Below are 17,855 nucleotides of genomic sequence, written 5' to 3' on the forward strand. Positions count from 1 at the left end.
CATCCAGCTACATAGAGGATGGTTTAAACACACCCTGCTACATAGAGGATGGTTTAAACACATCCAACACACCCTGCTACATAGAGGATGGTTTAAACACACTCTGCTACATAGAGGATGGGTTATACACATCCAACACACCCTGCTACATAGAGGATGGTTTATACACATCCAACACACTCTGCTACATAGAGGATGGTTTAAACACACTCTGCTACATAGAGGATGGGTTATACACACTCTGCTACATAGAGGATGGTTTATACACACCCTGCTACATAGAGGATGGTTTAAACACATCCAACACACTCTGCTACATAGAGGATGGTTTAAACACATCCAGCTACATAGAGGATGGTTTATACACACCCTGCTACATAGAGGATGGTTTAAACACACCCTGCTACATAGAGGATGGTTTATACACATCCTGCTACATAGAGGATGGTTTATACACACCCTGCTACATAGAGGATGGTTTAAACACACCCTGCTACATAGAGGATGGTTTAAACACATCCAGCTACATAGAGGATGGTTTAAACACACCCTGCTACATAGAGGATGGTTTAAACACATCCAACACACCCTGCTACATAGAGGATGGTTTAAACACACTCTGCTACATAGAGGATGGGTTATACACATCCAACACACCCTGCTACATAGAGGATGGTTTATACACATCCAACACACTCTGCTACATAGAGGATGGTTTAAACACACCCTGCTACATAGAGGATGGTTTATACACACCCTGCTACATAGAGGATGGTTTATACACACCCTGCTACATAGAGGATGGGTTATACACACCCTGCTACATAGAGGATGGTTTAAACACATCCTGCTACATAGAGGATGGTTTAAACACATCCAACACACCCTGCTACATAGAGGATGGGTTATACACATCCAACACACCCTGCTACATAGAGGATGGTTTAAACACACCCTGCTACATAGAGGATGGTTTAAACACATCCAACACACCCTGCTACATAGAGGATGGTTTAAACACACTCTGCTACATAGAGGATGGGTTATACACACCCTGCTACATAGAGGATGGTTTATACACAACCTGCTACATAGAGGATGGTTTAAACACACCCTGCTACATAGAGGATGGTTTATACACACCCTGCTACATAGAGGATGGTTTAAACACACCCTGCTACATAGAGGATGGGTTATACACACCCTGCTACATAGAGGATGGTTTATACACACCCTGCTACATAGAGGATGGTTTAAACACACCCTGCTACATAGAGGATGGTTTAAACACACCCTGCTACATAGAGGATGGGTTATACACACCCTGCTACATAGAGGATGGTTTAAACACATCCAACACACCCTGCTACATAGAGGATGGTTTAAACACATCCAACACACCCTGCTACATAGAGGATGGGTTATACACATCCAACACACCCTGCTACATAGAGGATGGTTTAAACACACCCTGCTACATAGAGGATGGTTTAAACACACTCTGCTACATAGAGGATGGGTTATACACACTCTGCTACATAGAGGATGGTTTAAACACACCCTGCTACATAGAGGATGGTTTATTGGAGCCTCTCAGTGCAGTGTGTGTGAGAGTGCTCAGGTGAGTGTGAGAGCGCTCAGGTGTGTGTGAGAGTGTGAGAGCGCTCAGGTGTGTGTGTGAGAGCGCTCAGGTGTGTGTGAGAGCGCTCAGGTGTGTGTGAGAGTGCTCAGGTGTGTGTATGAGTGTGTGTGTGAGAGTGCTCAGGTGTGTATGGGTGCGCTCAGGTGTGTGTGAGGTGTGTGTGAGAGCGCTCAGGTGTGTGTGTGAGAGCGCTCAGGTGTGTATGGGAGCGCTCAGGTGTTAAACGCACCGGTTGAGGTGGCGGCTTGGTCTCGCTGGACTTGACGCGTAGATGAGCCATCATGGCCTGCAGACGCTCCTTGTCCTTCGCCAGCTGAAGCACAAGCACACACAACATGGTGATCACACACACACACACACACACACCACACTCTCCAGAACACACACACACACACCTCACACCTCACACACTTCTCATTCTCCAGAACACACACACACACACATACCACACTCTCCAGAACACACACACCTCACACACCTCTCATTCTCCAGAACACATACACACACACACACCACACTCTCCAGAACTCTCTCACACACACACACACACACACACACACACACACACACACACACACACTCTCCAGATCAGGAGCACCTGCACAGCTGGCCGGGTCTCTCACCTGGAGCTCCAGCTGCTGCACCACCTGCATCTGGACCCGACACTGCGCTGTGCTCTTGTCATCCAGGGCATGCTCGTTATTCAGGTGCCTGCTCCGACACACACACACACACACACACCATACTGTTACTGATACACATTAGGACATTGGCACTGGAGGAACAGCCACACAAATGACACAAGGCCAGTGACACCGACATGTTCTTGCCACCAGAGGGCAGTAGTGTTCCACGGGTGGACACAAACGCCACATGGCAGCACAAAGAGAAGAAGAGGATCCCTGTAAGTTTACACTGTAAGTTTGTTGTGCTGTTGTGACATGACTTAGTAATGACTCCATGTTCTGCAATGCAGTGTTTGCACAGGCGTGCGCGGGAGCAGCGGCGAAGGAGGGCGCGAGACGACGACACATGGAAAAACGTTGGGATGAGACAGGAATGTTTGCCAAACATGTTTGAGGCGGTTCAGTCCGACAACAAACAAAAGGCCTCGCATGTCTAGAATGTCTGCATCAACACTGCCACGCTCAAAATCAACAAGCCAGGAATTCACGGAGAGCTAGCCCAACCTGTGGCTCATTTCCTCACCAGATCAACACGCGCACTCAGTCGTTCCCACATGCAAATCCTCAATGATGGCAGAAGGGAAATCAGTAAATCACATGAGAAACCTAAACTCATGTTAACAGAGTTCACTGATCACTCTCCTGTTGACTGCTTGTGTTCGTTGTGTGGGTTCCAATACTAGAACCCTTCCTAGAAACAGAGGAACCTTTCTCCTGAACACAGTTGTGTTCTTGTGCTCTGCTGCGTTAAGTGTGTTCCTGTGTTCTATGGTGTTTAGCGTGTTCCTGTATTCTATGGTGTTTAGCATGTTCTGCGGTGTTTAGCTTGTTCCTGTGTTCTATGGTGTTTAGCATGTTCTGCGGTGTTTAGCTTGTTCCTGTGTTCTATGGTGTTTAGCATGATCTTTTGTTCTGCGGTGTTTAGTGTGTTCTTGTGTTCTATGGTGTTTAGTGTGTTCTGTGTTCTGTGTTCTATGGTGTTTAGCATGTTCTTTTGTTCTATGGTGTTTAGTGTGTTCTTGTGTTCTACGGTGTTTAGTGTGTTCTTGCGTTCTTTGTTTAGCATGTTCTTGTGTTCTGCGGTGTTAAGGGTGTTCTGCGGTGTTAAGCGTGTTCTATGGTGTTTAGCGTGTTCTTGTGTTCTGTGATGCTTATCATGTTCTTGTGTTCTGTGATGTTAAGTGTGTTCTTGTGTTCTATGGTGTTAAGCGTGTTCTTCTGTTCTACGGTGTTAAGCTTGTTCTTGTGTTCTGCGGTGTTTAGCGTGTTCTATGGTATTTACCATGTTCTTGTGTTCTATGGTGTTAAGCGTGTTCTTGTGTTCTGTGATTTTAAGCGTGTTCTTGTGATCTATGGTGTTCAGCATGTTGTTGTGTTCTGCGGTGTTAAGCATGTTCTATGGTGTTAAGTGTGCTCTTGTGTTATGTGATTTTAAGTGTGTTCCTGTGTTCTATGGTGTTTAGCATGTTCTTGTGTTCTGCTCTGCTGTTCTGCAGTTCTACTCCAGCTTCCTGACTGCCGGGACCCTGGTACAGGAGGCAACAAAGCCCTGCGTCAGGCCAACACTTTTGATGGGTGGGTGCGGTGTGTGTGTGTGTCTGTGTCTGTGTGTGTCTGTGTCTGTGTGTGTGTGTGTGTGTGTGGGGGGGGGGGGGGTCAGGGGGTGCGGAGGGCACCCAAAAAGTCCGCCTGCGCACAGATAAACATGTGTGTGTGTGTGTGTGTGTGTCGGGGGGGGGGGGGGGGGGCACAGATAAACATCCTCCCGTTGTTTGTTTTGGGAGCGGCCGGCGGGATCACCATGGGTACACTGTTTATCACAGCAATGAGGTAAGCCCTGAGGGGCACACACACACACACACACACACACACACACACACACACACACGCTGGGGAGGGACAGGCAGTATGTTTGTGTTTGTGTCTGTGTCTGTCAAGGTGGGTGTATGTATGTGTGTGTGTGTGTGTGTGTGTGTGTGTGTGTGTGTGTGTGTGTGTGTGTGTGTGTGTAGTCAACTGAGACTCTAATGAAGAGTGGGTGTTTGAAAGAGGAAAAAACAACCAAAAGGAATGACACAGTAATCCAACAGTGTGCTGACAGACATGGCAGAGATTCCCATGGCACACACACGTCGCAGAAAACACCACTTTCCCCTTCCACTACACACACACACCACTTTCACCTTCCACTACACACACACACACCAGTGCCTCCAACTTCTCTAGTCATCCTCTGGTAGCAGTATGCATGGATGAAGTGTTCACTTCTATCTTCTCTACAGTCATCCTCTGGTAGCAGTATGCATGGATGTTTAAATGTTATTCCTCATGTTTGAAAGCTGTTTTGGATAAAAGAAGGAGGCGAGGAGGAGGAGGAGGAGGAGGAGGAGGAGGAGGAGGAGGAGGAGGAGGCGGCGAGGAGGGACAAAGGTGGGAGCTGTGGAGGTGAGGAGGAGGTGTGAAGTAGGTGAGGAGAGGAGCAGGAGGAGGATATGTGGAGGAGGTGGGAGAGGAGGAAAAGGAGAGGATGAGGAGAGGAGGAGAAGGAGGTGAGGAGAGGAGGAGAAGAGGAGGAGGAGAGAGCTGAGGTAGAGGAGGAGGAGGAGGATGAGGAGGAGGTGAGAGCTGAGGTAGATGAGGAGGAGGGGGAGGAGGAGGAGGAGGAGGAGGAGGAGGAGATGAGAGTTGAGGTAGAGGAGGAGGAGGAGGATGAGGTGAGAGCTGAGGTAGAGGAGGAGGAGGAGGAGGAGGAGGAGGAGATGAGAGTTGAGGTAGAGGAGGAGGAGGAGAAGGAGATGAGAGTTGAGGTAGAGGAGGAGGAGGAGGAGGAGGAGGTGAGAGCTGAGGTAGAGGAGGAGCAGAGGGACTCACTTGAGGAAGGCTTGGAAGTCTCCGAACACGGCCTCACAGCCCGGCCACTTGCACACACCGTGGCTGTACAGGGGATGGCTGGCCTGGGACTGGCCCTCCTGGGAACTCCTGAAACAACACACACACACACACACACACACAGGTGAGACAGGGTACACACATGAAACTAACAAACAGCATTAATACAGGGAACAAACACACACACACACATACACACACAGGTTAGAAAGGGTACAGACATGAAACAAACAAACAGCATTATACAGGGAACAGGGAACAAACACACACACACACACACACACACACACACAGGTTAGAAAGGGTACAGACATGAAACAAACAAACAGCATTATACAGGGAACAGGGAACAAACACACATAGAGAACTGCAGCATTATAGCGTAGTATTGTAGTATAGAGAACTACAGCATTATAGCGTTGTATTGTAGCCTAGAGAACTACAGCATTATAGCGTTGTATTGTAGCCTAGAGAACTACAACATTATAGCGTTATAGCGTAGTATTGTAGTATAGAGAACTGCAGCATTATAGCGTAGTATTGTAGTATAGAGAACTACTGCATTATAGTGTTGTATTGTAGTATACTGCAGCATTATAGCGTTGTATTGTAGTATAGAGAACTACAGCATTATAGTGTTGTATTGTAGTATACTGCAGCATTATAGTGTTGTATTGTAGTATACTGCAGCATTATAGCGTAGTATTGTAGTATAGAGAACTGCAGCATTATAGCGTTGTATTGTAGCCTAGAGAACTACAACATTATAGCGTTGTATTGTAGTATACTGCAGCATTATAGCGTAGTATTGTAGTATAGAGAACTACAGCATTATAGTGTTGTATTGTAGTATACTGCAGCATTATAGTGTTGTATTGTAGTATAGAGAACTACAGCATTATAGCGTAGTATTGTAGTATAGAGAAGTACAACATTATAGTGTTGTATTGTAGTATAGAGAACTGCAGCATTATAGCGTAGTATTGTAGTATAGAGAAGTACAACATTATAGCGTTGTATTGTAGTATAGAGAACTACAACATTATAGTGTTGTATTGTAGTCTAGAGAACTACAACATTATAGCGTTGTATTGTAGTATAGAGAACTACAACATTATAGCGTTGTATTGTAGTATAGAGAACTACAGCATTATAGTGTTGTATTGTAGTCTAGAGAACTACAACATTATAGCGTTGTATTGTAGTATAGAGAACTACAACATTATAGCGCTGTATTGTAGCATAGAGAACTACAGCATAATAGCGGCAGACAGACGTCCAGTCTCCCAAATGGACGGACTCGGGAGACTGGGGATTGGAGCGGTGTCCAGGACAGGGGTGTGCCCTGCGACCTTTGACCCCTACGCAGGCTGCACAGGAAACTACCACACGCCTCCTGGACCCGTAGAGTAAACACACCACAGGCCCAGGCCCACACACACACACACACACACACACACACACAGGCCCAACACTGACCACCAACAGTCCCCTCTTACCTCAAATCACACACACACCTCACTTGCTCACTCTGCGCCCCTCCAGGGAGAACAAGCAGATTATGTGTGCACACACAAATACGCACACACACACACGCACACGCACACGCACACGCACACGCACACGCACACACACTCCATTAAACACCAATTAGCAATCTCCAACGTTCATCTGGTGCGACCGTGCCAAATTCCAAATCTCCAGTTTGATGGCGAAAACGGATATGAGGAGACAATACCGTGTGTGTGTGTGTGTGTGTGTGTGTGTGTGTGTTTCCGCTCCAGGTCTCGGCAGCCTTTGTTGTTGGCAGCTCTGCTGGTCCACACAAACACATGAGCGGCTGCACGAGGCATCTCACACCTCTGAGAGGAAGAAGGCTCCCTGAACCTCTGGGGCCACAGAAGCCATCAGCACAGGCGCGTGCAACCGGGGGGGGGGGGTGGGGTAGTGTTGGGAGGGAGTTGTTAGGTAGTGTTGGGAGGGGTGAGGTAGTGTTGGGAGGGTGTTGTTGGGGAATGTTGGGAGGGTGTTGTTGGGTAGTGTTGGGAGGGGTGGGGTAGTGTTGGGAGGGTGTTGTTGGGTAATGTGGGGAGGGTGTTGTTGGGTAGTGTTGGGAGGGGTGAGGCAGTGTTGGGAAGGTGTTGCTGGGTAGTGTTGGGAGGGGTGGGGTAGTGTTGGGAGGGGTGAGGTAGTGTTGGGAGGGTGTTGTTGGGTAGTGTTGGGAGGGGTGGGGTAGTGTTGGGAGGGTGTTGTTGGGTAATGTGGGGAGGGTGTTGTTGGGTAGTGTTGGGAGGGGTGAGGTAGTGTTGGGAGGGTGTTGTTGGGTAGTGTTGGGAGGGGTGGGGTAGTGTTGGGAGGGTGTTGTTGGGTAATGTGGGAAGGTGTTGTTGGGTAGTGTTGGGAGGGGTGGGGTAGTGTTGGGAGGGTGTTGTTGGGTAGTGTTGGGAGGGTGTTGTTGGGTAGTGTTGGGAGGGGTGGGGTAGTGTTGGGAGGGTGTTGTTGGGTAGTGTTGGGAGGGGTGGGGTAGTGTTGGGAGGGTGTTGTTGGGTAGTGTTGGGAGGGGTGGGGTAGTGTTGGGAGGGGTGGGGTAGTGTTGGGAGGGGTGGGGTAGTGTTGGGAGGGTGTTGTTGGGTAATGTGGGAAGGTGTTGTTGGGTAGTGTTGGGAGGGTGTTGTTGGGTAGTGTTGGGAGGGTGTTGTTGGGTAGTGTTGGGAGGGGTGGGGTAGTGTTGGGAGGGTGTTGTTGGGTAGTGTTGGGAGGGGTGAGGTAGTGTTGGGAGGGTGTTGTTGGGTAGTGTTGGGAGGGTGTTGTTGGGTAGTGTTGGGAGGGTGTTGGGTAGTGTTGGGAGGGTGTTGTTGGGTAGTGTTGGGAGGGTGTTGTTGGGTAGTGTTGGGAGGGGTGGGGTGCTGGCTACACTGAAGGGCTTGAGTTGTGTTGGGCAGAGTGTTGTAAGGCTGAATGACTTTGGAAAATGTTGGAGGGTGTTGGGTAGTGTTGGGAGGGTGTTGTTGGGTAATGTGGGGAGGGTGTTGTTGGGTAGTGTTGGGAGGGGTGAGGCAGTGTTGGGAAGGTGTTGCTGGGTAGTGTTGGGAGGGGTGGGGTAGTGTTGGGAGGGGTGAGGTAGTGTTGGGAGGGTGTTGTTGGGTAGTGTTGGGAGGGTGTTGTTGGGTAATGTGGGGAGGGTGTTGTTGGGTAGTGTTGGGAGGGTGTTGTTGGGTAATGTGGGGAGGGTGTTGTTGGGTAATGTGGGGAGGGTGTTGTTGGGTAATGTGGGGAGGGTGTTGTTGGGTAGTGTTGGGAGGGGTGAGGTATTGTTGGGAAGGTGTTGTTGGGTAGTGTTGGGAGGGGTGGGGTAGTGTTGGGAGGGTGTTGTTGGGTAATGTGGGGAGGGTGTTGTTGGGTAGTGTTGGGAGGGGTGAGGTAGTGTTGGGAGGGTGTTGTTGGGTAGTGTTGGGAGGGGTGGGGTAGTGTTGGGAGGGTGTTGTTGGGTAATGTGGGAAGGTGTTGTTGGGTAGTGTTGGGAGGGGTGGGGTAGTGTTGGGAGGGTGTTGTTGGGTAGTGTTGGGAGGGTGTTGTTGGGTAGTGTTGGGAGGGGTGGGGTAGTGTTGGGAGGGTGTTGTTGGGTAGTGTTGGGAGGGTGTTGTTGGGTAGTGTTGGGAGGGGTGGGGTAGTGTTGGGAGGGTGTTGTTGGGTAATGTGGGAAGGTGTTGTTGGGTAGTGTTGGGAGGGTGTTGTTGGGTAGTGTTGGGAGGGTGTTGTTGGGTAGTGTTGGGAGGGGTGGGGTAGTGTTGGGAGGGTGTTGTTGGGTAGTGTTGGGAGGGGTGAGGTAGTGTTGGGAGGGTGTTGTTGGGTAGTGTTGGGAGGGGTGAGGTAGTGTTGGGAGGGTGTTGTTGGGTAGTGTTGGGAGGGTGTTGTTGGGTAGTGTTGGGAGGGTGTTGGGTAGTGTTGGGAGGGTGTTGTTGGGTAGTGTTGGGAGGGGTGGGGTGCTGGCTACACTGAAGGGCTTGAGTTGTGTTGGGTAGAGTGTTGTAAGGCTGAATGACTTTGGAAAATAATCTAATTGCGATTTTTTTTTTTTAAACCAATATTATTTTATATATTATTCCGATTATTTATTCTGTATTATTCAACAGACAACTTGAAATCAACAGTAAATGAATGCAGAGACCGAATTTCCCTCACAGGATCAAAAAAGTACATATACTTAGTTAATAGAGAGAGATATACTTATATAACTAGAGAGTACATATACTTAGTTAATAGAGAGAGATATATTTATATACAGTGGGTATAGTAAGTATTCACACCCATGCTAAAGTTGACTAAAAAGAGGAATATAAAATCATCTTTTGAGTATTGATTGTAATGCCTTAATTCAAGAAATGAGTAAAAATTAGTGGTGGGCCGTTATCGGCGTTAACGTGCTGCGTTATCGTGCAACTCTTATCGGGCGATAAAAAAAATATCGGCGTTAATCTATTCTCAAAGTTGGGCTGGGAGCTGGGTCTATACCACGCAAGCTATGATCACTTTCACCTTGATATCTTAGCGCGAACGCCAATGTTTAAGAGTGCGCCTGAAAAAAGTCTAGGTCGCACTGGTGCACCTGACGCTGCTCGGCTGCTTTCTTTCACAAGTTGTCATTGTAGACTATGCGTGCAACTTTACCTAACAGTAACCAATGATACATCCTCCCAACATGGACGATAAGCTCAGACCCCTCCCGAATGGCACCTGATCGCTCATTCCTAATAGAAGTAACCCCCCTCTCCTTGGCCCGCTTTCTCTCCCTCTCCCTCCCTCTCCCTCACTCTCCCGTGCGCGCTCAATGGACACTCGCGAGTCGCGACCCGCCCCTCGACATGCACATTTAATCCAAATAAAACATTCACTATCGTGAAAGCAATGATGCATATAGAAGACGTTAGCTAAATTAATATAAATTCCGGTTAGCATCATTGCTGCAGAAAGTTGATTAAAACTCTTACATTCAAGTCACTCTTGCATGAGTTGGATGATAATCTCAATACCAATGTTTTCCAACTCCAAAACTCGAAAGGAGAAAAAGTATTAGCCCACATTGAAACTTACAGTAAACACACGTGGGGAAACTGAGCAGTCCAACTAGTAAACTATGATAAACTAGCCAACTATGCTAGGCTTTGTTTACATTTTGAGGTTTCAAGCAGACAGCTGAATTAAAGAGGCAGAGTTGTAATATAGTAGGCTGCAATATGCATAAAGTGTGCCGTCATGAATATCAGACATTTCAGTATGTAGAATAGGCTTATATAAATAATTTTGTAAAGAAAAAAATCTTTTATTGTGTTTCAAGCTTTTTCTAGACTTTTTGTTGTTAAAAAATCATTATATGAAAGGACAGCAATAAAAAGGGGACCTTTTAGTGTTAAAGGCGATGCAATGAAAAATGTGGGTGCACCTAAATTTCGCGCTGGTGCACCTAAAATTAATCTAGATTAATCTAGATTAATTTCAAGATTACAGTGAGATTAATCTAGATTAACAAAATTAATCTATGCCCACCTCTAGTAAAAATCAAACCGCTAAGGACACTCATTTTCTTTGTGATTGAAGAATGTATCGTAAATAGATAAATGTTCTTCCTTAAATACAGGTTGCATAAGTATTCAACCCCTATGTTAAATTCCCATAGGAGCAGGAGGATTTTTATATGTTTTTATTTTTAAAGGTCAGCTATTTCATGGATCCAGGATATTATGCATCCTGATAAAAGTTCCCTTGGCCTTTGGAATTAAAATAGCCCCACATCATCACATACCCTTCACCATAGATAGAGATTGGCATGGTGCTTTTTACAGTTAGCCAATTAGCCTGTTTGATGCTCATTGAGCTCAATGCAAATCAAACAGGCTAATAGGCTAACTGTAAAAAGCACCATGCCAATCTCTATCTATGGTGAAGGGTATGTGATGATGTGGGGCTATTTTAATTCCAAAGGCCAAGGGAACTTTATCAGGATGCATAATATCCTGGATCCATGAAATAGCTGGCCTTTAAAAATAAAAACATATAAAAATCCTCCTGCTCCTATGGGAATTTAACATAGGGGTTGAATACTTATGCAACCTGTATTTAAGGAAGACCATTTATCTATTTACGATACATTCTTCAATCACAAAGAAAATGAGTGTCCTTAGCGGTTTGATTTTTACTCATTTTTTGAATTAAGGCATTACAATCAATTCTCCAAAGATGATTTTATATTCCTCTTTTTAGTCAACTTTAGCATGGGTGTGAATACTTACTATACCCACTGTAACTAAAGAGTACATATACTTAGTTAATAGAGAGAGATATATTTATATAACTAAAGAGTACATATACTTAGTTAATAGAGAGAGATATATTTATATAACTAGAGAGTACATGTACTTAGTTAATAGAGAGAGATATATTTATATAACTAAAGAGTACATATACTTAGTTAATAGAGAGAGATATATTTATATAACTAGAGAGTACATGTACTTAGTTAATAGAGAGAGATATATTTATATAACTAGAGAGTACATATACTTAGTTAATATATTTATATAACTAGAGTACATGTACTTAGTAAATGGAGAGAGATATACTTATATAACTAGAGAGTCGTAGAGTACATATACTTGCTTATATATAACTAGAGAGTCGTGTCGCTACACATGACTGTAGATTGAATGCATCTTTTAAAAAAGAGTGCAGATATCGTGTGGGGTGTTTTGGGAGGGGGGGGGGAGGGGTGTTATAGGCTGGAGTTGCAGATGCTGCTAGTATGCTGACATGACACATGAACCTGAGCACGCCCTTGAGCTCTCACCCTCTCCACACACACACACACACACACACACACACACCTATACCTGTCGGAGGTAACAACAGAGGCTTCCTCTGTCTCACTCACACGCACAAATACACACAAACACACACAGACACACACAGACACACACATTACTGAAAACAACTTGAGGCTATACACAAGCACACACACATTACAGAAAACAACTTAAGCAAACACAGGCAACAACAACAATAATTTCCACGTACACACACACACACACACACACACACACACACACACACACACCCCGGCTCTCCCAACTGGTGTCTGGCGCTCGGTGCCGCCCCCATGCATGACGGATTAGCACAATCAATACTAATGAATGCAGGCCAGGCCAATTAGGACGGCCACACGGCAGCGGAGCGATGAGCAGTCTAATTATCAACAAAATGCACAAGTGTGCAAAACGCAGCGTGCAAAACAAACAGCAAAAACAAGGAGCCGCGCGCCCGCCGAGACAAACAACCTCTCCAACAGGTTCTCCTCTGCAAAAACACCCTGGAGCCAAACACAGCACAGCACAACACACACACACACACACACACACACACACACACAAACACCCAGCTGGGGTGGATTGCATGGCATCCATACATACAGAACAAAAGTGAACTGAATGTACAGATTGTTGTTGTAGATACACACATTCTGCAATGCAGGAAAAGCAGCTTGGCCACTGTTTACGTAAAGGGCTCGGCTCAACCGCACGCTGACATAGAGCCACACGGCCGTGAAGATAGCGAGGCGGACGGAGCGGCGTTTGGCCAGCGTGTGCTTACCCATCTTTCCTGGCGAGGCGTGGGACGTGGTGTGTGTGTGTGTGTGTGTGTGTGTGTGTGTGTGTGCGTGTGCTCACCCCTGGCGTGGGCCGTGGTGCCCGTGTGTGTGTGTGTGTGTGTGTGTGTGTGTGTGTGTGTGTGTGTGTGTGTGTGTGTGTGTGTGTGTGTGTGTGTGTGTGTGTGTGTGTGTGTGTGTGCTCACCCCTGGCGTGGGCCGTGGTGCCTGTGTGTGTGTGTGTGTGTGTGTGTGTGTGTGTGCGTGCGTGCGTGTGTGTGTGTGTGCGTGTGCTCACCCCTGGCGTGGGCCGTGGTGTGTGTGTGTGTGTGTGTGTGTGTGTGTGTGTGTGTGCGTGTGTGTGTGCGTGTGCTCACCCCTGGCGTGGGCCGTGGTGTGTGTGTGTGTGTGTGTGTGTGTGTGTGTGTGTGTGTGTGTGTGTGTGTGTGTGTGTGTGTGTGTGCGTGCGTGCGTGCGTGTGTGTGCTCACCCCTGGCGTGGGCCGTGGTGCCCCCGTGTGTGTGTGTGTGTGTGTGTGTGTGTGTGTGTGTGTGTGTGTGTGTGTGTGTGTGTGTGCGTGCTCACCCCTGGCGTGGGCCGTGGTGGCCGTTGGTGGCCGCATGGTGGTGCGGAGCGGTCAGCGGGGGTTTGGTTGTCGTGGGCGACGCATCACCTCTCTCCTCACGCCTGCTGTCCGCCGACGCAGCCATTTGGGACTCCTTCCACAGGTGCTGCAGGTCCAGAGGTGAAGGACCTGGCACACACACACACACACACACACACACACACACACACACAACATTATTTCAATGAACTGACAATAAAAACAATACACAAACAAATAAATAAATAAACATGCCAAATGACCAGAGTCCTCGGAGACCGAGCGTCTGGTCCAAACGGCCAGGTGATATCAGCACTATTCAGTAGGATGGTGATATCTATTCAGTAGGACGGTGATATCTATTCAGTAGGACGGTGATATCTATTCAGTAGGATGGTGATATCTATTCAGTAGGACGGTGATATCTATTCAGTAGGATGGTGATATCAGCACTATTCAGTAGGATGGTGATATCAGCACTATTCAGGAGGACGGTGATATCTATTCAGTAGGACGGTGATATCAGCACTATTCAGTAGGACGGTGATATCTATTCAGTAGGACGGTGATATCAGCACTATTCAGTAGGACGGTGATATCTATTCAGTAGGACGGTGATATCAGCACTATTCAGTAGGACGGTGATATCAGCACTATTCAGTAGGACGGTGATATCTATTCAGTAGGATGGTGATATCTATTCAGTAGGATTGTGATATCAGCACTATTGATATCTATTCAGTAGGACGGTGATATCTATTCAGTAGGATGGTGATATCAGCACTATTCAGTAGGACGGTGATATCTATTCAGTAGGACGGTGATATCAGCACTATTCAGTAGGACGGTGATATCTATTCAGTAGGACGGTGATATCTATTCAGTAGGACGGTGATATCAGCACTATTCAGTAGGACGGTGATATCAGCACTATTCAGTAGGACGGTGATATCAGCACTATTCAGTAGGATGGTGATATCTACTCAGTAGGATGGTGATATCTATTCAGTAGGATGGTGATATCTATTCAGTAGGATGGTGATATCTATTCAGTAGGACGGTGATATCTATTCAGTAGGATGGTGATATCAGCACTATTCAATAGCATGGTGATATCAGCACTATTCAGTAGGACGGTGATATCTATTCAGTAGGACGGTGATATCAGCACTATTCAGTAGGATTGTGATATCTATTCAGTAGGACGGTGATATCTATTCAGTAGGACGGTGATATCAGCACTATTCAGTAGGATTGTGATATCTATTCAGTAGGTCACTGATTCTTGAGAATTTGCCTAAAACATGTCTCACTAAGAAAAATGCTGATTCTGTTGGAAATTAATACCATTTCCATGAACAAAAAGAATCAAGGTTATAATCAGGGGGTCCTTTGCACAAATGTGAGGTTCTTTTAAAGGTTTATTTTATTTTTGTATTAATTTAATGATTATATGCTGGCCCATACCCTACAAAATCAGTTGTCCTCGAATAGGAGATAATCATTTTGACTTGATTAAAAACACTAAAAGCAATCATTTAATTTAATGATATCTTTACCACATGAAAGAGTACATTGTATTATGTATTAGAAACTCCAAATTTCAAATTTCGTGGCTGCTCAAAATGTGTCCCACATTTTCGTCACCACCGTCAGATATTTATAAAAGGCAATAAAATCAGGCAACTACAAGGTCAACTACATTCTTGAGGACCTCATTTTCAAACCTTCAGCCGTACTGCATGCTTTAAGATCACTCAAGCTCCCATTAGTTTGCTATTTTCTCTTAAAGTTGTTCATATTTTTGGACACTGCTACTGTCACAACCATAACATGTCAACATAGTCTCTTTTGTATACAAAATATTAGATTAGATTATAAAATAAATGTATACTTTTTAAGAAGAGGTTTGAAGTAGCCAGCAATAGGATGCAAACAGGGTGGATAATGTGAACAATTCATGCATATCATGTGAAAGAGTAGATTTTTGTCACCACCGTCAGATGTCACCCTCCGTCAGGTTTTCTGCTTAACGGTGGTGAAAAAAGCCTCCAAATGGTCCTCAACGGAGGCTTTTTGGACCAAATAGTTAAATAAAGTTGTCAAGCAAGACTTGAGTGGTATTCATTATGGAATTTTATGTTGTAATGAAACCACTGTCAACACCGTCAGATTAGTGTCACACCGTCAGATTCATTTTTTATTTGTTTTAAATAAATATGCTTACAATATGTTTCTTCAGTGGTGTAGTTATTAAAGTAATAGTCTGTTTTAATTCAAAAATATGGTTGTTGGATTAAAAAAGCATACTTTTTCTATTTAGGCCTAAAAAACCGTTGTATAAGTACTGGAAAAATGCCTATTTTATGAAAAAAATACAAAAAGGGGAGGTTGCACCGGTACATTGCTGAGCAGCTAAGACCTTGGTCTATAATGACATACCTTCAGATTTTGCAATTTAACTAACTTTTTTTTTTCAAAATTAAAACCTGTTTTAGGCAAATTCTCAAGAATCAGTGAGGTGTAATTGAGTGCCTGTCACTTTAAGAAATACGTGAGAGAAAATAATGACGCTAAACCCAATAGTAAGCCTAAATTATCTTAAAGGAGTCATAGAACGCATTTTTTGACCATTACAAATTGATCTTTGAGCCTAAATAATGTCATATGTAAATTTGTGGGGCTGAAAACGCCCCAGGAGCACTGCTAGATCGCCTAATACAAGGTCATAAATAAGCCTTGCAATGAAACAGTTTGTTTTTCCCGCCCACTCAGGAAGTTCATGAATATTCAAATGAGATGCGCGCTGATTGGTCTATTGGCCGATATGTCCTGAAAGTTGATTGGCTCAATCCACCGGTCTGAAGCTAGAGCAAAGTGAAACTACGTTTACTGCTGGTAAATAAAGCCAAGTCTTTGATAAAGCTATCAACAATGGATTTAAATAAGGAATACAGCCGTACATGTATAAACCGAGTCAGAAGAAGGTTCTGATGAAGATGAAGTGCAGCAGATTCCCCAACAGAATGAATGTGTTAGATTGGTAAGTTTTATCAGTACATTTCTTAGTATAGTAACTCTCCAAAGTTAGCTGTAATAACGCTAGCATTACAACGTCTCTGCCATAGACCACATATCTAGATAATAGCATCGTAAGAGCAGTTTAACAAGAATTATTAATCGAAGGTATGCAAATTAGAGTGGGTGTATCTAAAGGGGGATGGGCGCCTATTACGTGTTATCTGAGCTCTGTTCAGATTGGAGCATTTCAACACGGCTGTTTCTATTTCCCAATTTGCATACGAAAGCAGGCGGGGGACGCGGTAAAGTCTTTGGTGTTGTCCTTTGGACACTGCTCGCAGCCTAAATTCAACAGGAACAAGGTGAATGTGGTTTTGAATTCTAGGACTCCTTTAATGCCATGGCCTAGATAGGTTATCGACACACATTTGAGAGATGCAAGTGAGCAAATCAACGCACCTGCAGTTAAATTATCTGAGCAGTCACAGCCACACACGCTAAAACTACGATATAAACGGTAGAGGACTGTATCGTACAATAGACAATTTTCTGTCGTACAACGATATATACCGTAGTATCGCACAGCACTAATCAGCACTACTCAGTAGGACGGCGAATGGCACTGCAAATCTATGCTAACATGAAGATTCAGCACTTACATCTAATATAAGTTCCCAATTCATTCCATGTTTATGTAGTTAACTTCAGTTACACTTCACTCTGTGGGTTTGTGGGTTTATGTGTGTGTGTGTGTGTGTGTGTGTGTGTGTATTAAGCCCCACTTTCTCCTCAGAGCACCCCCCGTACCCACGCACTGATCAGCCAGCGCCCCAGATGAGGCTGCAGGAGCACACACACACACACACACACACACACACACACACACACACACACACACACACACACACACAGATGAGGCTGCAGGGGCATTAGTCACGGCAGGGCTTTGTTTGTGTCACATAGAAATGGCTCGTTCTCATTGAGGAGTGCTTCACTGTGCCCATGTGCATCCACAACAATATTCACAGATGAACTTAAGCAGTGTGTGGATGCACACTTGCTACAGGAAAACAACAAATTAGCCCTGCAAGGTAAACATCCCATTCTGATGAGTGTCACAGAAATGTGTTGAAATTATTCAAACTGAACTAATGGAGCTCACAAATGCATAATGAACCCACATCAAGACACGCACAAGAAAAAATCACTCAATTGTTATGAATAAAACATTTAGCCGACCAAAGACTGTAATGCCAAATACAAACAATGGGGGGAGTGGGGGGGGGGTCCATTTGTAATAAGCAAATGAGAGAGTTTGGGTTTTGGGTTTGTAGGGTGTGTGTGGTAATGGGTTTGGGTTTGTAGGGTGTGTGTATG

At 45.3% G+C, this 17,855-nt stretch overlaps 1 protein-coding gene across 10 annotated transcripts in view; it reads right to left on the reverse strand.

Annotated features, from left to right (window-relative positions):
- foxp1a (forkhead box P1a) overlaps positions 1–17,855 on the reverse strand; it is a 64,391-nt gene that overhangs the window by 10,285 nt on the left and 36,251 nt on the right. For all 10 annotated transcript variants that reach the window (XR_009939895.1, XM_062541989.1, XM_062541987.1 and 7 more), the window contains 4 exons: positions 13,439–13,607; positions 5,200–5,307; positions 2,266–2,353; positions 1,872–1,955 (listed from right to left, as the gene is read on the reverse strand). Coding sequence is in view for 9 of the 10 variants with exons in the window: in XM_062541989.1 (XP_062397973.1) it covers positions 1,872–1,955; positions 2,266–2,353; positions 5,200–5,307; positions 13,439–13,607 (449 nt within the window). In the remaining variant the exon portion in view is untranslated. The remainder of the gene's footprint in view (positions 1–1,871; positions 1,956–2,265; positions 2,354–5,199; positions 5,308–13,438; positions 13,608–17,855) is intronic.

This window comes from Sardina pilchardus, chromosome 7, assembly GCF_963854185.1.
Source record: "Sardina pilchardus chromosome 7, fSarPil1.1, whole genome shotgun sequence".
NCBI lineage: Eukaryota > Metazoa > Chordata > Actinopteri > Clupeiformes > Clupeidae > Sardina > Sardina pilchardus.